General features: G+C 38.3%; 1 protein-coding gene across 1 annotated transcript in view; it reads right to left on the minus strand.

Moving 5' to 3' along the window:
- Positions 1–26341, minus strand: part of PTPRN2 (protein tyrosine phosphatase receptor type N2) — a 797416-nt gene that overhangs the window by 480189 nt on the left and 290886 nt on the right. Inside the window, exon 10 of the mRNA XM_070729468.1 lies at positions 17379–17465. Coding sequence (XP_070585569.1) covers positions 17379–17465 — 87 coding nt within the window. The remainder of the gene's footprint in view (positions 1–17378; positions 17466–26341) is intronic.

Raw genomic sequence — 26341 nt, forward strand, 5'->3', positions numbered from 1 at the left:
AATTGATTTGTTCTATAATCTGTTTGTTATGCCTGATAGTCTCATTACATAGATAGATAGATAGATAGATAGATAGATAGATGGATAGATAGATAGATAGATAGATAGATAGATAGATAGATAGGCAGGCAGGCAGGCAGGCAGGCAGGCAGGCAGGCAGGCAGGCAGGCAGGCAGGCAGGCAGGCAGGCAGGCAGGCAGGCAGGCAGGCAGACAGAGATAGAGAGAGAGAGAGGTATAGATATAGTTTTAGATTTAGATTTAGATGATATAGATATAGAGAGATTTAGTGAGATATAGATATAGATGATATAGAGATAGGGATAGAGGGATAGAGATAGAGATAGTGGAGATAGAGATGATACAAAAAGATATTGACAAAATTGAACGGGTCCAAAGACGGGCTACAAGAATGGTGGAAGGTCTTAAGCATAAAACGTATCAGGAAAGACTTCATGAACTCAATCTGTATAGTCTGGAGGACAGAAGGAAAAGGGGGGATATGATTGAAACATTTAAATATGTCAAAGGGTTAAATAAGGTTCAGGAGGGAAGTGTTTTTAATAGGAAAGTGAACACAAGAACAAGGGGACACAATCTGAAGTTAGTTGGGGGAATGATCAAAGGCAACATGAGAAAATATTATTTTACTGAAAGAGTAGTAGATCCTTGGAACAAACTTCCAGCAGACGTGGTTGGTAAATCCACAGTAACTGAATTTAAACATACTTGTGATAAACATATATCCATTGTAAGATAAAATACAGGAAATAGTATAAGGGCAGACTAGATGGACCATGAGGTCTTTTTCTGCCGTCAGTCTTCTATGTTTCTATGTTTCTATATAGCACAATCCTTTTTGTAGCAACCATGCTGTTAGCATATCTGTCATCAATCTCATTAGTTTCTTCCACCAATTTATTGGGAACCACATTCTGCCATATGGCATCACTAATATCAACAGAGTATAGAAACATATAGAAACATAGAAGACTGACGGCAGAAAAAGACCTCTTGGTCCATCTAGTCTGCCCTTTTACTATTTCCTGTATTTTATCTTAGGATGGATATATGTTTATCCCAGGCATGTTTAAATTCAGTTACTGTGGATTTCCCAACCACGTCTGCTGGAAGTTTGTTCCAAGGATCTACTACTCTTTCAGTAAAATAATATTTTCTCATGTTGCCTTTGATCTTTCCCCCAACTAACTTCAGATTGTGTCCCCTTGTTCTTGTGTTCACTTTCCTGTTAAAAACACTTCCCTCCTGAACCCTATTTAACCCTTTAACATATTTAAATGTTTCGATCATGTCCCCCCTTTTCCTTCTGTCTTCCAGACTATACAGATTGAGTTCATTAAGTCTTTCCTGATACGTTTTATGCTTAAGACCTTCCACCATTCTTGTAGCCCGTCTTTGGACCCGTTCAATTTTGTCAATATCTTTTTGTAGGTGAGGTCTCCAGAACTGAACACAGTACTCCAAATGTGGTCTCACCAGCGCTCTATATAAGGGGATCACAATCTCCCTCTTCCTGCTTGTTACACCCCTAGCTATGCAGCCAAGCATCCTACTTGCCTTTCCTACCGCCCGACCACACTGTTCACCCATTTTGAGACTGTCAGAAATCACTACCCCTAAATCCTTCTCTTCTGAAGTTTTTGCTAACACAGAACTGCCAATGCAATACTCAGATTTAGGATTCCTTTTCCCCAAGTGCATTATTTTACATTTGGAAACATTAAACTGCAGTTTCCATTGCTTTGACCATTTATCTAGTAACGCTAAATCATTTACCATATTACAGACCCCTCCAGGAATATCAACCCTATTGCACACTTTAGAGTCATCGGCAAATAGGCAAACCTTCCCTACCAAACCTTCCCCTATGTCACTCACAAACATAGTAAAAAGAATAGGACCCAGAACAGACCCTTGTGGCACACCGCTTGTAACCTGACTCTGCTCAGAATACTCGCCATTAACAATAACTCTCTGATGTCTATGCTTCAGCCAGCTTGAAATCCACTGAACTATCCAGGGATTAAGTCCAATCTTCACTAATTTATCTATCAGCTCTTTATGTGGAACCGTATCAAAGGCTTTGCTGAAGTCCAGATAGGCAATATCCACGGCACCACCTTGATCCAACACCTTTGTGACATAGTCAAAGAACTCAATGAGATTAGTCTGACACGATTTGCCTTCAGTAAAACCATGCTGATTTGGGTCCAATAAGTTATTGTTTTTTAGATGCTGATTTATCCTCTTTTTGAGTAGAGTCTCCATCATTTTAACTACAACTGATGTCAAGCTAACTGGCCTGTAGTTACCAGCTTCTTCTCTACTGCCCTTCTTGTGGATAGGCACAACACTGGCCATTCTCCAATCCTCAGGAACATCTCCTGTTAACAGTGATTTGTTAAACAAATCAGTCAGGGGGGTAGCAATGATAGATCTGAGTTCTTTAAGAACTCTGGGGTGGATGCCATCTGGACCCATTGCCTTATTTATCTTTAATCTTTCAAGTTCTTCTAAGACATCGGCTTCTAAGATCACTGGAGCTGAATCCATACAGCTGGAAGCAATGCTATATCCCTCTATAGTATTATTATTATTTTGTAAGGTGTCTTTTGAGAAAACTGAACAGCTATTGAAATGGTCAGCGATCTCCTTATTCCCATCAATGTATGTATTATTCCCGGTACTAAGCTTTGTGATGCTGCAGTTTTTCTTCTTCCTATCACTAATATATCTGAAGAAGGTTTTATCCCCCTTCTTTACAGATTTTGCTATTTCTTCCTCTTTTGAGGCTTTAGCAGCATATATTATCTGTTTCGCCTCCTTCTGTCTCATTTTATACACCTCTCTATCAGCTATACTTCCAGACTCTTTATACCTCCTATAGGCAGCCTTTTTTTCATTGACTATAGCCCTTACATCATTGCTAAACCATAGCGGTTTCTTCTTCCTTTTACCTTTAGTTACTTGCTTTACATAAAGTCTTGTGGCTTTTAAGATGGCCTTTTTTAATACAGTCCACTGGGTGCTTGCTCCTGCCATTTTATCCCTCCCCTTTAATTCATTATTTAAATATTCCCCCATTGCATTAAAATTTGTTTTTCTGAAATCCAATACTTTGGTTGCAGTATAGGATTGCTCACCATCAGTTTTTACATCAAACCACAAACATAGATGGTCACTGCAACCTAAATTTTCTCCCACCTTGACCTCTGAAACCCGATTCCCATTGGTAAAAACTAAATCTAGAATATTCTCCCCTCTAGTTGGTGTCTTAACTAGCTGTGCCATAGCTGCTCCTGTAAAGGCCTCTACTATATTCTTACTTTTGCATGTAAGGGCACTGGGGATATTCCAGTCAACATCAGGCATGTTGAAATCACCCATAACCACAATACCTCCCTTTACTGCCATTAGGGTAATCTCATCCACCATCTTATCAATTCACAGTTGATTTGCTTGCATACTGTAGTTCTGTAAATGCTAAAAAGAAATCCAATGAGATTACTATGAAATTATAATTTATTTATTTCTAGTGTCTAAATGTTGTTTCTGGGCTATTTTCTCAATGTGTTCACATCACAGTAAAATTATTACAAAACTCGCTATAATGAATTATAACCAAAAAGCATGTTATCTCCATGTCAGCCATGGCTTATTTTTGAATAGAAGAAAATGTTAGAAAATATAGCCATGCTGGTAATGTTATAAATTGCTAGTATATAATTCATTTATATTGAGAAAGTCATTTATATTAATTTAAAACTCTTCCTTCTCCATTTCTCTTTATGCAGCACAGCAGTGTTAGAAATTAGCATTCTCTTAATGCTAACGTGAAATGAAAGAATATGTGTTTCTCATCAATGACCAAATTGAAAAGCAAGGTAACTTGAGTGGGGAGTATGGGTGCACAATCAATAGAAAATTGTTTGCATCATTTCAGTTGTAGGGTCACAATTAAGTTTATAAATGAGACCACTTTAAGTACTTATAGATTATGGATTGAATCTTAGATGACCACACTTGTTCTTCATGTGGATCCTCATCAATAAAATATAACAGAAGTCTGTGGTCAAATAAAGTGACAGTTTGCTATACTCACTAGTGGAAAAGTATTTAAGAAGTACCTCGTGTACTGAAGACATAGCTAAATTCCAGAAGGAAGAATTTTAGGCGGAAGGAAATTACATGGTTTTAACATTATATCTTCAAATGTCATGATTAGATAAGAAATTAGACTTGTGTTCTGAATAGTGCTCACACCCTCCCTCTTCCTCCCCCTCTCTCTCCTTCCCTCTCCCCTCTCTCTGCCCCCCCTCTGTCTCTCTCCCTCCCTCCTTCCCTCCCTCTTTTTCTCTCTCTCTCCCTCCTTTTCTAAGAGGTCTGTAAGGGACGTGCATAAGTGCACCTTCGTGCCTACCGTTCCTGTCCTAATGTATTTTAATCTTTTCTATCTCTACTTTATATTTACATTATGTTAAACATACTACAATACAATACTATATTTGTATGACAAATAAATAAATAAAATAAAATAAATAAATATGGGCTTTTCATATTTGGAATACTATGGATGACTCATGAAAAGAAGTAGATCATGCATCTTATACTGTGAAATTACCTATTTGAAATATTCTGCAGTAGTCCTGTTGATTAATACCCCCCCCCCAAAGATTACATTGTGTGTGTGTGTGTGTGTGTGTGTGTACATTTGCAAACTTGATTACATAAACTGTTTCACATTAATCTGTATACAAATTACCAATAATATCAGATGTTCAGCTTTATAAGGAACACCCGCCACATAACTCCATCATTCCAAGAGCTGCACTGGCTATCGATTGGTCTCGGGATGCAATTTAAGGTGTTGGTTATAAAGCCCTACAAGGCATTGGACCAGACTATTTAGGGACCATCTTTTGCCATGAAATTCCCAGCGACTGACCAGGACAGGATCGGCCTTTTCCAGGTCCCGATGGCCAGACAATGCCGATTGGTAAGCCGCATAGGAGGGCCTCCTCTGTGGTGGCTTCAGCTCTATGGAACCAACTGCCCCCAGAGACTCATACTGCCTTCTGGCCTTCCGAAAAGGTTGTGAAAACATGGATCTGCTTGCAGGTTTGGGAGCCATAGAACAACTACTTGCTTCCAGAAAGATAAATATTATTGAATGAACGTTTGTTTGGATTTTTTTACTGGTTTATATTTCTTGTGTTACTTAATGTTATATATTTTATTGTTTTATAATGCCATCCAGAGACCACTAGGAATTGGGTGGCTTAGAAGTTAAATAAATTAAATTAAAATAATTAAATAATCATGTTTGCACAAACACACTTTGAGGAAGATGAGTAGACTTGAAACATGAAATATAAATAAATATATTAAAATATGCTGAAATGCAATATTAGAATCCCATGAATGACTTTTATTAAATGGTTATCAGACTATTCAGATTATTCTATATAACAAGATGACAGTCAAGCCTATATAGTAGTTCTTGACTAGTAATCACAATCAAGCCCAAAATTTATAGTTGCTAAATGGAATATACGTTAGGTAAATTTTGCCTCATTTTACGACTTTTCTTGCCACAGTTGTTAAGTGAATCATTGCAGTTGTTAAGTTAGTGATATGGTTGTCAAATCAATTTGGCTTCCCCGTTGCTGTCAGATTGTTGCAAAAGTTGATCACACAACCCTGGGATGCTACAACCTTCATAAACGTGAACCAATGGCCAAGCATCCAGATTTTGATCTAGTGACTATGGGGATACTACAACTATCGTTAGTGTGAAAAATAGTCATTTTTAGTACCATTGTAATTTTGAATAGTCACTAAGCAAACTGTAAGTTGAGAACTCGCTATACGTTTCCATTAAGATACAACCTGGTAACATAGCAATTCAAAATATAATTTTCAGAGCACCCCTAAAGGCATTTAAGAAATAAATATTTCAAGCACATGGAAAGAAAGAAAAAATTCATGAAGGTTCATATATTGATAAGTGGCATATGCCATAAAGCCAACTGTTTGGTTTCAAAAGTTATTGCTCTTGTGCCTTGTTGATAGGCACATGATTAACCACTATTAGGAACAATTAGGCCAGTATTAGGAACAAACCATAAATAGAAACAAAACTATGGGTTAGCCAGATTTTTTTAAATTCAATAATTCTTTCTATGTTCTAGTATTGCAACCAGGTTTTATGTATTTTTTTGCAAATACTGGTTTAAAATAATGATTTCTTACAATCTTGTATGGACCACTCTACAGTTCAGAGAAATAATAAAATTTCTGAATATCTGATATGCAAAAATGCAGCTTTCCTGCTTCCCGTTACATCTTCCATACTGTGTTGAAAAGGCACATCAAATAATATCAGTAAAAGATTTCAACAGATTTCAACAAAGTACTTCAGTTTTTCAATTTGGACCCCATAAATGATGAAAAACTTGCATGTCCTTTTTTCATGTTTTGTCTTATTATACAGTAAAAGCTTTACTGTATTTTGAATTGCTCAATTCTCAGCTCAAATACTCTGTTTATGTCTAGAGAGAACATTGTAAGAAAAAGCCATATTTAAGACAAATAAATAGTCATAGGATTCATAAAGTAAGGGACAGCTATTTTAAAAAATATATTACGTCTGATATGACAAGAGAACATTGAGATCTGTACAGAAAGAATATGATAGCATTTTTTTCAAGCTTATTTGAAAGGTATAATTATTATTGTTGATATAGTTGTCATTCCATACTGCAAGGTACTAGGGAAATGGCCATAACACTATACTGTATTTAAATGTATGATTAATAGTGTGCAAAAATATATTGCAATTTATAGCTTTTAAAGATTACAAAGGACTAAGAGGACTAAGAGATATAACCCTGGGACCAATTAAATTTTATTAATAATTTGTTTTATTGATGTTCGTAGAAAAAGAGATATTTGAAATATGATGGAATTTGAGTAATATTTAAAATATTAAAATATTGATGACTTACATAGGTCAAAAACACATTGTATGAAGAAATGTAAGGGATGTTGAAATATATTTTTGGACAAAGCAATAAGAATTATAAAGAGAGAATAGTATTGTTTAAAAAACGAAGAATTGAATAGGGAAGAAGCCCAACAAGTAGGGGAAAATATGACAAGAAAACAATATAATTAATGTTACATATCCTGACTGCTGCTAGACTGGCTTTTGCACAGAAATGGAAGAAACCACCTCAGAGAAAGAGACATTACATAAAATACTGGCTTCTGGTGAAATTGTCAGGCTTACGATGGAATTAAAATATAAGAATTAATCGGAATACTTTGAAATCTGGGATAAATTGTACTACTGGTGGGAATTGAGGAGGATTATTAGGATTATAAATTAGTGACAACTTGGAAATATATATACTTTTATGTTAGCGAATAGGGAAAAAATGGATTTAGTGTTATATATAAAGTTTGGATATATATTCATATAGAGATAAAGAATTGTATTTATTTATTTATTTATTTATTTATTTATTTATTTATTTATTTATTTATTTATTTATTTATTTATTTATTCAATTTTTATGCCGCCCTTCTCCTTAGACTCAGGGAGGCTTACAACATGTTAGCAATAGCACTTTTTAACAGAGCCAGCCTATTGCCCCCACAATCTGGGTCTTCATTTTACCTACCTCAGAAGGATGGAAGGCTGAGTCAACCTTGAGCCAGTGATGAGATTTGAAACCGCTGACCTACAGCTCTACAGTCAGCTTCAGTGGTCTGCAGTACAGCCCTCTACCTGCTGTGTCACCATGGCTTTTGATGGAAATATTTAAACTGGAATGTTACATGATGTCCAATGTTTTTTTTTTAAATTATATTATAAATAAAAAAAATTAAAAAGAAAAAAATGCAATGGATGTTGAAATATATTTTTGGAGAAAGCAATAAAGAATTATAAAGACAGTACTGTTTAAAGGCAAAGGGGTACTGTAAAATGGAAGAAACCCAACAAGTCGGGGGAAATAAGTACAAATTGGGGAGAAAGTATTAGACCTATTGATACATAAAAGGATATATTATAATTATAATGAGCATGTTAAGGTTAGAAGTTGGAAGATAAAAACTATTATACGTAATTGTATTATTATTGTTAGCTCTGTGAAAAAATATATTGATCTAGTCATTACACTGTCCAAAAATATCTTGATTGTTAAAGGAAAACTGCAAATAAAACAGGCCCCCTCAAAAAGCTGATCTGAAAAGTAATTTTGGGTCAGTCACTCTCTCTTTCAGAACAAGGGTTTAAAGGGTTGTTGTGTTGAGGAAAATAGCAGTACAACAAATCTAATAATTTAAAAAACACTAAAAAACCCATTATTAAAAGCAAACATACACACAACCATACCATGCATAATACAAGCCAATTATTATGATCCTTTATTAATTCATATTAATTTTCAAACCAAATTCCTCAGTAGTTCCTTAAACAATTTTTAATTATTTTCTGCAAACCATTTTGATTTTCAGACAAAAGCAAAAGAACACACACATACTGAAAAGTCCAGAGACAAGGCTTGGTAAAGACGGTTCCTTTATTCAGCTCTTAAAAGGGAAGTGACAATCAGCAGAACACGTCTGCCCTACCTGGAGAGAAACCGCTCTTTTTATACATTTGCGGCTCCCGCCAAAAGAGAGCAGCCCGCGTCTGAGCCAATCAGGCGCGACTTCCTGTTTCCCGCTCAGACAGCGTTTCACACGGAACCAACTATTTACAAGGATACAACACCCCTCCCTCCTTAGTCAGAATACATCAATCAAGAAAGCCACGTGACGAAATCCTCCAATCTGCTCGGTCTTCGCAGGGCTCGCTCCGACCTGCGCAGTTCATTTGAGTCCTCGCTTCCAACGGTGGAGGTCGGTTCGCCTGCACTTCCCCAGTGCGGCTGGGGCCTGGTTTGGGCTCCGGCCCGCTGAGTCGATTGGGCAGGCACAACACCGACCTCTGAGGATGAAGATGGCTCGGCGTCGCTGGAGGATCCTTCCTGACTCGATAAGTCCATTTGAATGTCCATTAAAGCGGGTTGCGCGTTACAGTCTATTAGCCAACTATTTACAAGGATACAACACATACATTCAAGTTCCCATCAAACCAATCTCCAAACTCATCACAAAGATATATGTAGTTGCACAATAATCATAAATACAAAGAAATGCTGCATATTATTGTCTTTCTCCCTGCTGAAAATTTAATAATACATTAATTATTCAATAATTCAATTTTTCTTCATATTCCTTTTACATCTATGTCATACAAGTGACGTACTAACATTCTGCAGCTAAACCTTGGCTTACTAATAGTATATATTCTTCAAAACTTGCTGAAGAATATTTTTGTAATGGGCGCACAGTATGGACTTTGCATTGCTTTGCAATATGGTTTTTGTAGTATTGCTGCAACGTGAATTTTATTTTATATTAATTGGCCTTATATTGTTAATAATTTGCTATAAGCCTTAACCTTCAAAAAGAATGTAAAAAAGACTTTTCTTTTAAAAATAAGGACTGGCTGAAGTGTTTGATGCATTATAAATAAAATATTTTCCTTTTCTGCAGTTCCCAAGCTTCAACAAACAAAGAAAGTGTTTGAGCACTGTACTGAGAAAAGCACTGTGAAGATATCTTTATCAATGGCCATTCTGCCTTTTTCCCCTTTACAAATGCTTCTTTTACTTTTATTCAGAATATAGTTATCTTTCCAATTCTCATTATTATTATTTAATATCTAATTTTTCATGACCTAACTGGATAGAGGATTTCCCTAATCTAATCAACTTTCACTTTGAAGTAGCTTTGTTGTACAAACTATAAAAAGAAATATAAATTGTTTCCCCTCTTGTAAGGGGAAATGATTTTTTGGCTTGGAGCATTCTAAATTAAACTTAAATTAAATGGTTTTTCTCTTCTAGTATTTTAATTGGGATCTGGCACATTGTAGCATGAATGTACACATGCCACATTGTCTACCACTGGTCTTCTCAGTGTTCCAAATAGCATCTGAAATTAAATCAGAGTCTGAGGCATGGCCTTCCTTCAAGTTCCAATTTATTAGCAGACCTATGTTGGCACATCTGGGAGAAACCCGAATCTGAAATCCCATGGGTTTCTCCACCCAATTTAAAGTTCATTCCTTTGTCCACACACCCACAAGTTAATCACATGGCCCAGTCTAGTTCTGCCAATGTGTCCGGTCCTCCTATCAACTTCCAGGCAGGCGCTGAACAAAGGATGACCTTGAGAATCAAGAAGGAAATTGTTTTGGCCACAACCCTCATGAATCAGCACCTCCCAAATTCCCATTGCATTAATACATTCTACATTCTAATATGTGGCACGCCAGTCTCTAAATCAACCGATGGCTTTGACCTGAGAGGTCTACTTCTCCACTACTCAGTATAAAGTGATGTTTGCCTCCCCAAATTTGGCTGTCCTTGATCAGAATTCTGCCAGGTACCTTACCAGGCACATTAAGAAAGTCATGGCAAGTATACTTGTTTCCCTGTTGATTTGAGACATTTCACTTTCCATCTAAGTAGCTTCTTCAGTCTGAGCAAGTTGGTTAGGAGATATTTGGAATGGATGTTGGAATGGACCAACATTTGGTCTGACCTATGCATAGTACACAGCATTATCCGCAACAATATCCTATCTGTCAATGACTACTTCAGCTTCAATACACAAGCACACAATAGATACAAACTTAAAGTAAGCCACTCCAAACTCGATTGCAGAAAATACGACTTCAGCAACGGAGTAGTCAGTGCCTGGAATGCACTACCTTACTCTGAGGTTTCTTCCCCAAACCCCCAAAACTTTAGACTGTCTTCTGTTGACCTTACCCCATTCCTAAGAAAGCTTTAAGGGGCATGCATAAAAACACTAATATGCCTACTGTCCCTGTCCTACTGTCTCCATTTATTCATATCCATTTCCTGTATTCATAATCATGTTTATACTGTACTTTAATCTGTTATCTTATACATACTTGACAAATCAACAAAATAAATAAATAAAATAAACTGCCAAAGTTTTTAGAGGTGAAAGGACATATTGATATGAATCAATCTAATCTTTGCTCTTTGCTTCTGGTAAAGTAGCTCTTTGTGCTATTTTGCTATGGTTGGAAATCATGTGTTATCAGGGCTACCCAAAAAAATAAATCAGGGCTACCCAAAAGGATAAACCTCACAGGAACAAGGCCCTAGAAAAGATCTGCACAAGGGATATTACGTCGTCTTAAATACAACCTAAGCATAACTCATAAAATCACCTAAAATACAATGTTCTTACTTTCAACAACTGCTTCAGCTTCAACCACAACAACATTCAAGCACACAGCAGATGTAAACTTAAAGTAAACCACTCTAAACTTGATTGCAGGAAATACGACTTTAGTAACTGAGTAGTTGATGCATGGAACTCACTACCTGACTCTGTAGTATCATTACCTAACCCCCAAAACTTGACCCTTAGATTATCCACTGTTGACCTCTCCTGATTCCTAAGAGAGGTGTGCATAAGTGTACCAGAATGCCTTCCGTCCCCTATCCTAATATTTTTCTCTTACTAGTATCATGTATATAAAGATTATATCTCTGTATACCACCAATAAGTACATGACAAAACAAATAAATAAAATAAAATAAATAAATAAAATAAATAAGGTCCTGCTGTGCTCAGGCCCTAGCCTCGCTTATTCATTAAGGTGGTGCTAGCCAGCTGGCTCCCGATAGCATAGGCTCTGTGTGAGCCAACATGGCCATACAGGATTGCACTGCAATATTGTCCCTGAACAGTCTGGGCCTTAACATTCAGGACCCATGGGGTCAAGTGGAGTCCCATCATTGGCAAGGGGGCTCCTGACAGGTCTCTGCTTACTGCCTCCTTTACTCTGACTGCTGCCAGACTCCACACTGCTTCTCCCACTACAGTCCTCGACCCAACATCACTGAGGTGCTTGCCTTTCTCACAGTGGCCCCTTACGAGCCTATGATGTGTTCCTCCCTTCACCTTCTTGCTTGTAAGGTAGCATTTCTGGTGGAAGCTCTTTTTGTCTCCTTCCAACCCAATTCTCTGGTCTTGGAAGTATCCCCTTCCCCTGTTGGGAGATGGTTGCATAGCACCATTGCTAAGGCTTATGACCTCCAGGCACTACGAAGGCCTGGACAGGTGATGGTGCACTCAATGCGCAGTGCAGAGATCATGATGGCATGATCCACACAAGTATCCATCTAGCCACTTGGGCCTAACCTGTGCCTTTTAACCGCCATTACAAAGTTGATGTTTTTGCTTTGGTGGAAGTGGCCTTCGGACGCCACAGGCTGAGCACGTTACCTAGACTTAGTCTCCTAATGGATAGATAGTTTGATTTGTTTGTCAGTTTGTTTATATTTCTATGCCACCCGATTCCTCAGACTCAGGGTGGCTCACAACAAAATAATACATAACATGTAGAAATCTAAATTTAAAAATATACTAAAGTCCCAATTTACTAAAAAATCAGTCACCCATATTAAGGCAGTCAAACATGAATTCGTTTGTTGGCTGGGGGCTAAATGTTGGTCTTGGCGGCTCCAAGCCTGTCAGCAAAGATGGGTCTTTAGGCTCTTGTGGGAGGGTGGGGGCAGTGCCAATTTCTGGGGGGAGTTGGTTCCAAAGGGCCAGGATCGCCACAGAGAAGGCTCTTCCCCTAGGTCCTGTCAGGCATCTTGCTGATGGGACCTCAGGAAGGCCAACTCTGTGGGATCTGACCGGCCACTGGGACACATGGGGCAGAAGACGGTCCCATAAGTAATCTGATCCGATGCCATGTAGGTCTTTGGTATGTCCCATTCTTGGATGTTAACTCCACCACTGTGGAGAAGGGGCATTGCTCTCACCGGATATACCTCTTCTCGTAGAGTAGAACTAACTTTCAATCCCACCCAAAGCCTGGTCTGTGGGCCAGATGCCAAATTGTGATCCTTTTTCTTGTGTTTAAACTTGGGAGAACACACACAAAGCCTGTCCATCAGTCTTCACCAAAGAGAGGGAAATCGGGGCAGAGGCAGAGTTCAACAATTTGACAGACTCAGTCCTCATTGGCTGAACGGATGGTGTCATCCCATTCTTTAATGTTAACTCCACCCTACAAGAAGAGGCATATCAGGTGAGACCAACGGCCCTTTTCTACTTTGGTCAAGGAATAAAAGGCTGATATCTTTTTGCAAGCCTAGTCTCGTGTCACTCTTTTTGGCATCTCAGTGGCTTGGGAAAACTTCAGAGACCTTACAGAGGTATTCCCACACCATTCTCATGATTTCTTCCCCAAATAAGCATCTCAAACCAATAGAAAATAAGTCCAGTTACCATGTCTCAACTTTCAGAATAAAATGTCCTGGAACGGGACTTTACAGACTGAAGCGAGATGGAAGCAATGCTAACATGCTTTATTTAACTCATAGAGACAGCTAACTGGCGGCTGCTTGGCTAACATAGCAGCAGCAATCCAGCACTTTGACAGTTCTTTTATATTCAGCGCCGGCTGTGATTCGACCAATCAGGGCAATCTTGGGCTCCTGCGTCAAGCACGGACTAAATGGAGAGCAGGACACAACACAGACAATTGTGTATGTGGATGAATAAGAATTTTATTGACATATTGCCAGACATTTTAAGAAAGACACCCAGAGGTTGGTGCAGGAATACACGAACCTAAGAATTTTAGGAATCGGTACATTCCAACTGCTCTATGCTTATTCAGATCCCCCTAGCACTTTATTCAGGGGTTGCCTAGATCGTCAATGAAATATCTCAAACCAAAGGGAAAAATCCAACTTTCATGAGTCAACTTCCAGACAATTCTACCTGGATGACTGAGAATCTTTGACGATATCTGTTTGTTCCTTTTGCTTTTAGTTTTGCTGCTTTCACATTTATGTAAAGGAACAATAATTGCATTCATTATTATTATTATTATTATTATTATTATTACTATTATTACTATTATTATTACTATTATTACTATTATTACTATTATTACTATTATTACTATTATTACTATTATTACTATTATTACTATTATTACTATTATTACTATTATTACTATTATTACTATTATTACTATTATTACTATTATTATTATTATTATTATTATTATTATTATTATTAATTAAATTTGCATGCCGCCCCTCTCCGCAGACTCGGGGATATCATCATATCAAGATGCAGTATTCACCCAGACATTAAGCAATTTGCATAGTATTGACATTCCATAAGTAAACCAAATCTATTTTTTAAAATATACTGCCACTATCCCTACTTTGCACCTTACCATTTTTCAATATTCTCACAGCATTTATGACTTACTTTTCATCAAGACTTCCTTAGATACTTAGATATTTATAGCATTTACTTCAGCCCCATTCTTATATGTAACACTATCATTCCATCACAATCTCTAAAAGTACTAGAAGTCATATCCTAAACAAACAAAAAACCCCAATGAACAAATAAATAAAACATTCCTTCCAGCATTCACTCACACATTCTCTCCCTAAATCATTCCATTGCTTATATTTTTAATTCTATTCACTCCGCTGGAGGCTCCTTGTTTATTTATACATTTTAAAAGTATTTTAAAAAATTATTTCCATTAAAATTGCTTTTTTTTCAGTTTCTTTTATTCTTAATCCTTCCTTCCTCTCCAACTTACATTTTTTTGGCTATATATATTTATACATTTTTTTCAATTTTTTTTCAACATTTATCGTTACATAAATTTCTTCCTCATCAGTCTCTCTCTCACACACATTGTTATTTTATCTTAGCGTACTTTTTCAAATTTCCTCTTATCTCCACACATTTTGGTGGCACCCTGCTATGTAATTCTTTTCATTTTGTTCCAAGAAGCTTTTACATCCTCTTTTCTTATATCTATTTCCATTCATTCTCAAGGGAAATCAATTTATCTTCTAGTACTTTTTCATACAGGATTCTTTAATTTCTTTTACTGTAGTCATTTACTTTTCTTCAGTTTTATTTTTTTATTTTTCTTCCATGTCTATGTTTTCCCTAAGATATACTCTTGACACTCAGAAGAACTATTTAATATACAGAACTTCCCATCCCTCTCAGTTTCTACATCCTTATTTTAGTCTTTTATCAGACAATCAAGACAATCATGCTTTTAGCTTAATATTAATTTATTTGCCATGCATACTTATGAATAAACATATTTTAAACCACATATTCAAAACAAAATACATTTTAAAAATAGATATTCCCTAAGCAATCACAATTAGCAACATTCATCTTTTTTATTTTCCAAATGACTTATTTTTATATACCTTCTATCTCCACTATATATTTCTGGTTCTCAACAAAATATCACTCCATACCCCAATCAGCTATAATATGTACATATTTTTTTCAAAAGTCTCAAGAGTTTTTCTATTATTACCATTCACTGGAGCATAACACACATCTATCACCAATTAATGAATTCCTATTTTCACTACTATCCATAATAATCAAGACAATACCAATACATATTATACATCTTATAAACATTTAAGTATATATTTTCATGTGATAATACTGATGAAATGACACTTGACTACAATGTAAGTATACAGCTTGTATAACAGTGTAAATGTGCTGTCCCCTCAAAATTATGCAACACACAGCCATTAATGTATAAACTGTTGGCAACAAAAGTGAGTACATCCCTAAGTAATAATGTCCAAATAGGGACCAAGTAGCCCCCCTCCCCCAGTGCGATATGTCTCGTTAGTGATACAAGGTCCTCTGAAAGGGGAGCAGGTGTGTTAAATTTGATGTTATCTTTCTCAATACTAGTCACCGGAAGTTCAATCTGATGCCTCATGGCAATGAACTTTCTGAGGATCTGAAAAAAAACAAATTGTTGCTCTACATAAAGATGGCCTAGGCCAGTGATGGTGAACCAATGGCACGGGTGCCACAAGTAGCACGTGGAGCCATATCTGCTGGCACGCGAGCTGTTGACCTAGCTCAGTTTCAACATGCATGTGTGTGCCGGCCAGCTGATTTGTGGCTTGCACAGAGGTTCTGGGAGGTCATCTTTGATTTCCAGAGAGCCTCCGTGGGGATGGAGGAGGTGTTCTTATCCTCCCCTGTCTCTAGGAAAGCCTTTGGAGTATGGTGAGAACAAAACACAAGCCTACTGGGCCCACCAGATGTTGGGAAACAGGCCGTTTCCAGCCTCCAGAAGGTCTCAGCGGGGGGGAGCTGTTTTTGCCCTTCCCAGGCATTGAATCTGTGTGGGCACTCATGCGTTCAGATCAGTTTCAGAGTCTTGGCAATCTTCTTATAGCCCATGCACATGCTCTTTCGGCACCATGGAAAAAAAGGTCGACCAAAGAAGTGCCCATGCTCAGCATCATATCCAGTGTTTGGCTTTGGGGAATAGACATACGTGCTTGCTGCAGTATTGCTGCAGGGGTTGAAGGGGGATAACCCTGTCAGTGCTAAAACAAGATAATGCACAAGAAAGTCCACAAATGGTTTGCTGCAGACAAGCAGACTAAGGACATGGATTTCTGGAACCACATCCTGAAGTCTGGTGAGACCAAGATAAACATATTTGGTTTAGATGGTGTCAAATGTGTTTGGCAGCAACCAGGTGATGAGTACAAACACAAATGTGTCTTGCCTACAGTCATAACAATATTAAAGACAATACTTGTTATTTTAATGCAATATGTAATGCCAGTATCCTAGAAATGCAAGTAAAGTTTGGTTCTATTCCAAGAATGCTCACATAATTTGAAGCAATTGGAGACTTTTAATAAACAGTCTATTTTGTAAACCAATGTACCGTTGCCCATATCCCACCAAGTAGAAGGAACATAGCAGTGTGGGTTGTTACTGTTTTGTACCTGTTCAGTTAACCGGGAGCTGTGGCAGGAGCCTCTGCCCACCCACCTGGACACTATCAAAAACACTGTGCATGCACAAAGGTAACTGAAACTGCCAGAATATACTGAGATACTTTAGATGTATAGCCTGCATCTGAATGAAACTTTTTGCATGTTTAGCTCTCATGGGTAAATCTATATGGTTGAATGGTTCCTTGAACCATTCTGGTGACTTCATTGAATAATCTTCACATGTGGTTTTCCTCTTTTACATAATTTTTAATTTGACAAGCCATCTCAAGACAATAAAGTGATTGAGGGGGGGTTGTACTTTGGTTTGTTTTTTTGACTGTCACATCACAGAATAAATTCCAATGTTTCCAATAGGAAAAGGAGACATTAAGAGAAAGATTTCTACTGCACATACTTGATATCAGCAAATGCTGTCATCTGGAGCTTCAGAAGACCAGCGACTTCCTTTATTAAGTCCAAACCTTTTTCTTCACTCAGTGGGCTGTTGGAAAGAAGCAAGAAAATGGCATTACAAAAATGGATCTCATCAATACATGAGAGGCTAAAAATCCCCAAAGACTTGTCACCTTAGCCTGTTAGGTAGGTTGAAAGGCAATGCTTACAGTATTCCTGTCACATAGTAATTGCGATATCAAGGGAAATGGGATCAGGTGCTTTCCCAGGCATGATGAATCACCTGAATTTTCCAGCAATAAGACAAACAATAAGGTGTAAATGGAATTGTTAGGAAGTGTAATGGGTCCAATGATGCAGGGACCAGTTCATCTCAGTCCTCAATAAAAAAATGTAATGCAGCTTAAAAAGAAAGAGAGGGGGGAAACGATGTAAGAGACAAATGGCAAGATGAAGGCAGTGACAAACAATGGAAGTAAATTGCAAGCCTCTTATCAATGGGTGAAGGAAAAATCTACCTCCCTATTCATTAGCTGCTAAATGAATTCTTGCCCAGCAAATGACAAAAATGTTATAACTTCAAGAATTAGAACAGAGAACTAGTATACCATCCTGCAGGCAATAATTGAAGAGGAGACATGCATCTGGTGCTTTGCAAAGATTTTGTGTTCAGGCATTTCTGGATATTTTATCTTATTTTTCATAGGACAATGGAATAGTAATATGTTGTCTCCAATATTTTAAATCAATTAGGTACATTTGTATAATTCCAGCAATTAAGAAAACAGGGTGCTTAAAACACATGCATATATGAAATAATATAGCCTTTTCTACCCATCATGCACAAATCACTATAGAAATGCTCATGTTAGTATTACAAAATGATGTTTGCAACAACCGTAGTTTAAATTAGGGGGGGAAAGAGAAATTAAGCACACTCTCCAGTCTTGTGCCTTAGAAATATGTTGACCATATAGTTGGATAAGAATGCACGGTATGACAAATAGCAATATTATTACTGTCATCCATCCAAAATCACTCTAATAGTAAATAGAATGGCACATTAAATAAATACATAAATATAAATAAATAATATATACTGCAGATGATCTGAATATAGATCCCTTGAAGCATGTTATTCTCAGGAATTAGAGATTTTGCAAAAGTGGGAGGTTTCAATTGTCTGGATATCTGTTGGAAAACCAACATGAAACTGAGAGTTCCCAAATTCCTCAGTGTCCTTGCTGACTATTTTATATCTCAGAAAGCTTAAGAATGGAGAAGAGATGGGATCTTTTGGATCTGATAGAAATCAATAGGGAAGAGTTGGTTTAAAAAGATAAAAGGAAAGAAAATAGGGCCATCTTCAAATTTTAGGGGAGAAAAATTTCAGTAAGCTTAGGGTAGTGCCAGAGAGAAAATCCTGAAGTGAAACGATTGGGAACATCTGAAAAAGAAGATACTGGAAATACAATTAAATTCCTTTTTATTAAAAAATAATAATAATTAGGAGACAACTTGGGAAACCACAAACGGCTTTCAACTGAGTTAAGAGTTAAAATGTACATGTACAGGAAAAGAGAGAGAATATAGTCATCAAGGAACTGTCTGCAATGAGATCCTACCTCATCACTACCTTCTCCACATCCCCTTTAAGGAGATATAAATAGTAGTATCTACAGGAAAAGAATCAAGTTCTACTGCAGAACAAGCCTGGATTCATAAGAACAGTAACAAAACTGTTCTTCAAATCCTGCACCTAGGCAAAAAAAACCCAAAACATGCATACAAATTAGGCGAAGCCACACTCACCATGAGTGACTGTGAAAGGGATCTTGGAGTCTTAGTGGATAACCAGCTAAACATGGGCCAGCAATGTGCAGCAGCGGCTAAAAAAGCCAACACAATCCTAAGCTGCATGAACAGGGGGATACATTCCAAGACCAGAGAGGTAATAATACCACTCTATAAGGCCCTGGTCAGACCGCACCTGGAGTATTGCATCCAGTTCTGGTCACCACACTTCAAAAAAGATATAGAGACTCTAGAGAGGGTGCAGAAAAGAGCAACTAAAATGATAAAGGGACTAGAGACCAGGTCATTCGAGGAAAGGTTGCTGGAACTGGGCATGGATAATCTAGTAAAAAGAAGGGCTAGTGGGGACATGATAGTTGTATACAGGTACTTAAGGGGTTGCCATGGAGAGGAGGGGGACACACTGTTTTCCAGGGCACCAGAGGGCCGGACGAGGAACAATGGTTGGAAACTGACCAAGGAAAGATTCAACCTGGAGATGAGAAAGAATTTCCTGACAGTGAGAGTGATCAACCAGTGGAATAGCCTGCCAGCGGAGGTTGTGGACTCCCCAACTTTGGACATTTTCAAGAGGAGATTGGACTGCCATTTGGCTGGGGTGCTGTAGGATTTCCTGCTCAGGCAAGGGGTTGAAGTTGATGACCTGTAAGGTCCCTTTCAACTCTAATAATAAATAAACACCAACAATAATAGGTAAAAGTGCTTTTTCTTTCATTTATGTCCAAAATAAAAGTAAAATTATAGAGATGACAGTGACAAAATAAAGTTTATCTCCCTGTCAGAGTACACACAGTGTGACAATGTGAGACAGCCCAAGAGCAATAACATCAAACAGAGTTTTTGTAATAATAGATAGTGATTTATCAGTACAGAATATATACATATACTGCTCAAAAAAAATAAAGAAAACACTCAAATAACACATCCTAGATCTGAATGAATGAAATATTCTCATTGAATACTTTGTTCTGTACTAAGTTGAATGTGCACAACAGCATGGGAAATTGATTGTCAATCAATGTTGCTTCCTAAGTGGACAGTTTGATTTCACTGGAGTTTGATTTACTTGGAGTTATATTGTGTTGTTTAGGTGTTCCCTTTATTTATTTTTTTGAGCAGTGTACATGTACTAGGCAAAGGTTAAACAGTCAAACATCAATTTACAGCATAGAAGCACACACGGAGAGAGAGATAAGCACCAATAGGGCCCCTCTCATAATACAGACTCTGAAAGTGATAGCAGTCACTCTTATTATTTTGTGTTCATTGTTAGGACAAGATAAGTCGCATTCAAGATTTTTGCAGACATAATTTGAAGCTGATCTTCCGGAAATTTTCAGTCGTTTGAGGCAAGGCAGTTGAAGAAACTCATATTCCAGCTACTTTATGGGCCATTAGTTTGAGCTCTGAGCCTGGTAGTTTGGTTGAAAACATTTCATCACCATTTGAGGAGACATCATCAGTGCATTTTGAATAGTACTAGATAAAGCTATTTGTAAAAATTAATATTAATCTTGTAGAATATTGATAAAACGTTGAAAACTTGTCCAAATCCTCACACTTTCTTCCCAAGGACTCACTGCTCACAGTCACTCATGCCCTCATCACCTCGAGGTTCGACTACTGTAATGCTCTCTACATGGGGCTACCTTTAAAAAGTGTTCAGAAACTTCAGATCGTGCAGAATGCAGTTGCGAGAGCAATCATGGGCTTCCCAAGGCATGCCCATGTTACACCAACACTCCGCAGTCTGCATTGGTTGCCGATCAATTTCCGGTCACAATTCAAAGTGTTGGTTCTGACCTATAAAGCCCTTCATGGCATCGGACCAGAATATCTCCGGGACCGCCTCCTGCCGCACAAATCCCAGCAACCGGTTAGGTCCCACAGAGTTGGCCTTCTCCAGGTCCCATCGACTAAACAATGTCATTTGGCGGGACCCAGGAGAAGAGCCTTCTCTGTGGCGGCCCCGACCCTCTGGAACCAGCTCCCCCCAGATATCAGAGTTGCCCCCACCCTCCTTGCCTTTCGCAAGATCCTTAAAACCCACCTCTGTCATCAGGCATGGGGGAATTGAAATTTTTTCCCTTCCCCCTAGGCTTATAGAATTTATACATGGTATGCTTGTTTGTATGATTGGTCTCTTAAATTGGGGTTTTTTAGATTATTTTTTAATATTAGATTTGTTACATTGTTTTCTTTACTGTTGTTAGCTGCCCCGAGTCTTCGGAGAGGGGCAGCATACAAATCAAATAAATGAATGAATGAATGAATGAATGAATGAATGAATGAATGAATGAATGAATGAATGAATGAATGAATAAGGCCAGGGGAACTATTTGACAAAAATTATGAAGAAGGACCACAGCTGGAGAAAGCAAATATAGTTCCTGACTAGAGGAAAAGTGAAGAACTGGGTAAATATAGACTGCTTATTCTTGATTTTGATGCTAAACAAAAATCTGGAACAGATTACTAAGCAATCAATTTGTGAACATTTAGAAAAGAATACATTGCTATGAAAATTCCAGCATAGATTTATGAGTTATCTTCTTTTTTGACAGATTGACCCTATTAGGTGACCATAGAAGTACTGTGGACATAATATATTTTGACCAACTGAGGGGTTACTGTTTTTGTATTGGAATTTTATCTCCAGGGTCACCAAGAATGAGTTGAGTGACCATATAAACTTTCATTAATAAATAAATACTGCATCCACTTCTGGACATTTAACTGCCGCCCCAGTTGGAGAGGGGTGGCATACAAATCTAATAAATCTAAATCTAAACTGACAGATTCTTCTAATATCAGGACTATTATATAGAAGATTGGATACAGTTTTTATTGTTCAGCTTTACTCCAGAAGACAAAATAAGAAACAGTAGTTTTACAGTATAAGGCAGCAAATTTTAGACAGCCATATCCTAATATATGTCAAGAACGAGAAAAATCAGGAAATCCAGACAGTTCAAATGGGTATAAAGACTTATTGCAAGCTTAATATCTTTATAAGAATCTGAACTACTAATGTCCAAGGGAAATTAGCAAGAGAAGTGTAGAAGGGATTCAAGATATCTTGACTTAGATCTCTTGTAGGCACACATGGTCTTATGACCGATGACACATTTGACCCATGCTTCAAGCTCAGCCTAGTAATCTCCAACAATTGTAAGAATAGATTGCCTTGAGAAATTATGGATTTCCTTTACGGTATTTAAATCAGGGGCTCAATAGGCACTGCCAGGAATGCAGAAATAATGTTGATTCCTGCTCTGTGTTGATTCCATATGATCTGCAATGATTTTATTTCAAATTCATAATTTTACATTCTAGGATTCTATATTAGATGGAGATTATGAGAGATGTCCAAAATATTTGAAGCATGCTGGTTCAGAAGACTAGTATTGATTTTAAGAAACTTCATGTTTGTAACACATTTAATGTGCTCAGCCAACCTCTAGATATGAAGCTGAGCACAGGCACCCAACTTCTTTGGTCAACCATGGTGTGGCATGTTTTGAGTGGAACCTGTCATGTTAAACTGCTGTATGGTCTTGGCCACTAGGCTGCAGCTCATTTTCAGGGTCTTGGCAACCTTCTTATAGCCCAGGCCAGGGGTAGGCAAAGTTGACTCTTCTATGACTTGTGGACTTCAATTCCCAGAATTCCTGAGACAATTATGCTAGCTCAGGAATTCTGGGAGTTGAAGTCCACATGTCATAGAAGAGCCAAATTTGCCTATCCCTGGCCTAGGCCAGCGTTTCCCAACCGGTGTGCCGCGGCACACTAGTGTGCCGTGAGACACAGTCACGTGTGCCGCCAAGCTCCTAGGGAAGCTCCAGCTGGGCGGGGCGCTGCCGGTGCCTCTGAGCTCCCACTCGCAGCTGTCCCCCGGTTCCTGCCCGTTGCCGCGGTTTCTGGCGCTCTCCTTCTGGGCCCCAAAGAAGGAAGGCGGGAAAAAGGAGAGCTTGATTCTTTGCGCCTCCTTTTTCCTGCCTTCCTTCTTTGGGGCCCAGCAGGAGAGCGCCAGAAACTGTGGCATCAGGCAGGAGCCGGGGGACAGCTGCGAGTGGGAGCTCGGAGGCACCGGCAGCGCCCCACCCAGCTGGAGTTTCCTGGCATCGGCGGCAAGTGTCCTTTGGGCCCGGTGGGAGGGCACTGGCGGTGGGAGCGGGAGCGTGCCGGCTGCAGCGGCCCCAGGCGGTCGCGGGGAGATGGGGGCGGCGAGAGGGAGCATCAGCGCCACCCCTCTACGAGCAGCAAGAGCCTCAGCGACGGGGCACGCCGTTTGCCTTTCGGCTCCGTCGCTGAGGCTTTTGCTGCTTCTGGAGGGGTGGGCGCCGATGCCCAAAGCCTCAGCGACGTTTGGCTGCCAGGGGGGTGGGGAGGAGAAAATCCTCCCCCCCTCCAGGAGCAGCAAAAGCCTAAGTCACGGATCGCGCCGTTTGCCTTTCGCCTCCGTCGCTGAGGCTTTTGCTGCTCGTGGAGGGGGGGGTTGGCGGTGCCGATGCCAAATGCTTTCCCTCTGCGGTGGGGGGGGGGTGGAGGGCAGGCGCAGTCAGCCCCAGGAGACAAAGAGGGAATGAGAGAAAGGAAAGAGACAGAAAGGGAGGGAGAGAAAGAACAAGTGAGAGATAGAAAGGATAGAGAGAAAGGGAATGAGAGAAAGGAAAGAGAGAGAAAGGGAGGGAGAGAAGGAATGAGGGGAAAAGGGAGGAAGAGAGAGAAATGAGAAACATGAGAGAGAAAAGGGGGAAAGACAGGAGTAGTACCCAGAAATGAGACAGTGGTATAAATTTCAGGAGGGATGATTGATGATTGACTGTACAGGTATATATAAGGGGATGTTACATGGGATTGTATATATGAGGGGGTTATGTATGTATGTATGTATGTATGTATGTATGTATGTATGTATGTATTTATTTATTTATTTATTTATTTATTTGTGTCATTTTGGTTGGTGGTGTGCCCCAGAATTTTGTAAATGTAAAAAATGTGCCGCGGCTCAAAAAAGGTTGAAAATCACTGGCCTAGGCCATCTTTATGTAGAACAACAATTCATTTTTCTCAGATCCTCAGCGAGTTCATTGCCATAAGGTGCCATGTTGAATTTCCAGTGACCAATATGAGAGAGTGAGAGAGATAATACTAAATTTAACACACCTGCTCCCCCTTCACACTTGAGACCTTGTACTCCTAATGAGTCACATAACCCCAAGGAGTGAAAATGGCTACTTGGGCCCCATTTGGACATTATCACTTAGGGGCATACTCACTTTTGTTGCCAGCAGTTTAGACATTAATGGCTGTGTGTTGCCATTAATGTCTCATTAATAATGGCTCATTATTTTGAGAGGACAGCACCCTTCTATTGTTATACAAGGTGTAGACTCACTATTTTGCATTGTAGCCAAGTATCATTTCTTCAGTGCTGAAGATATATTTATATTTAAAGATATATTTAAATATTTACAAAATGTAAGGAGGCTTACTCACTTTTGTGATATACTGTACTCCATGATACGTTATTCTGTATGCATTACAGAATTTCACCATGTGTTGACATAAAAATAGAATTATCAAAATTCTTATTGAAATATGGAGTCTTATTAAAATGAATCAATCAAATCAATCAGCATCTTGTTTTTAATTATTGTGGTGCCAATATTGACCCATTTATTATTATGAGTAGGATGACTGTTATCTGAACTGTGAAGCATACAATTTGCATGCTAGACAGAGAACTGTTGTTCTTAATATGTAGTTTAAAGCACTTTAATATATATAGTCCTTGAGGCCATGTCTATTTATGTAATAGATTCTTTGCTTGGATTATGGCTAGGAAAAAAATCTTGATTGCCCCCACCCCAAATATCATACATTTCCTATCAAACAACTTAAGAGGCATTCAGCTGTATACAAAAATATGATTCTCTGAAGGCTAGATTTAAATATACATTTTTTGCCTTTATATAATTCAATTATTTTGCCATGTTTTTAAAAAATTAAAAGAAATTTTGGTATTTTCAAAAGGGAAAAAATACAAAATCTTTCTTATTCATATAAAAATGATTTCAGGCTTTAACTGAGTTAAAAGAACTGTGGCACTTCTCAAAATACTGTGAAAGCAAGATATTGTCATGACACCACAGCCTTGTGTTAATTAGATCTTTCACTCCTGAAGACAGTGGTTCAAATCTGTGGGGATGACAGGTGTCAGAGATCAGAGTAGATTTTTTTTTAATAAAAAAAATGCACATTCACACATAACAAAACACTGCGGTGTTATATTTATCCAGAGGTGCAGAGAAAGCTGTATAATATGTTGTTGGCATTAACTTGATATCATTTGTATTCATAAAACTATATTTCTGCAGGCTACAAAATCAAAATGAAGTACTAAAATGAGACGTAAAAGAAGAGTAGTAAGGGGATTCAAAGCCTTTGGTGCTCACCTCGAACAAGGTTGAAAACTGGTTCCGGAAGACAAAAAGACAATGACAACATTGACATTTCTTCGGCTTTAATTATTTGTACGGACACAAGTTAAGTACAAATGAATGACATGTAAGTGCATATTCACTCAATAAAACACAATTCTTGGCTCTGGGGAAATTATAAATGAAAATGATTGCTATTTCACTCTTGCTTTTTATGGCCAAACGCGCAGAAACAATGTTGATTTATAGAACACATCCAAAAATAATGCCCCCCCCCAAAAAAAAATCCCTTTTATTTTATTTACTTTTTTGATTTATTTGCACTCATCTCACCTCAAGGCAACTCTTTGATAGAACTTCTGCCTAATTTGCAAGTTGCATGCTTCATTGATATTTGTCACTGTTATTCTGCCTAATTTCTGTGCCTGCCTAGTTTTTAGAGTGAAGCTTATCAATGCATGATGCAACAAGGGATTTTGTTTATCAATCAAGTTGTCACAGTGCCTGAAGCTGAATAGGGCTGAGAAGGAAGGATGGCTCAGGGTCATCCAGCTGTCTTCCGTGCCTCAGGGAAGAATATAACCAAATCCGATCTGTGCCCTATCAAATTAAGCCACAGTTTTAACACTCTGTTTATTTGACATAGCCCAGAAACAAGCAAAAGATCATGCATACTGTTATTGGAAATAGAGTAATCAAATAA

The sequence above is a fragment of the Erythrolamprus reginae genome, chromosome Z (genome assembly GCF_031021105.1).
Source record: "Erythrolamprus reginae isolate rEryReg1 chromosome Z, rEryReg1.hap1, whole genome shotgun sequence".
Lineage (NCBI taxonomy): Eukaryota > Metazoa > Chordata > Lepidosauria > Squamata > Dipsadidae > Erythrolamprus > Erythrolamprus reginae.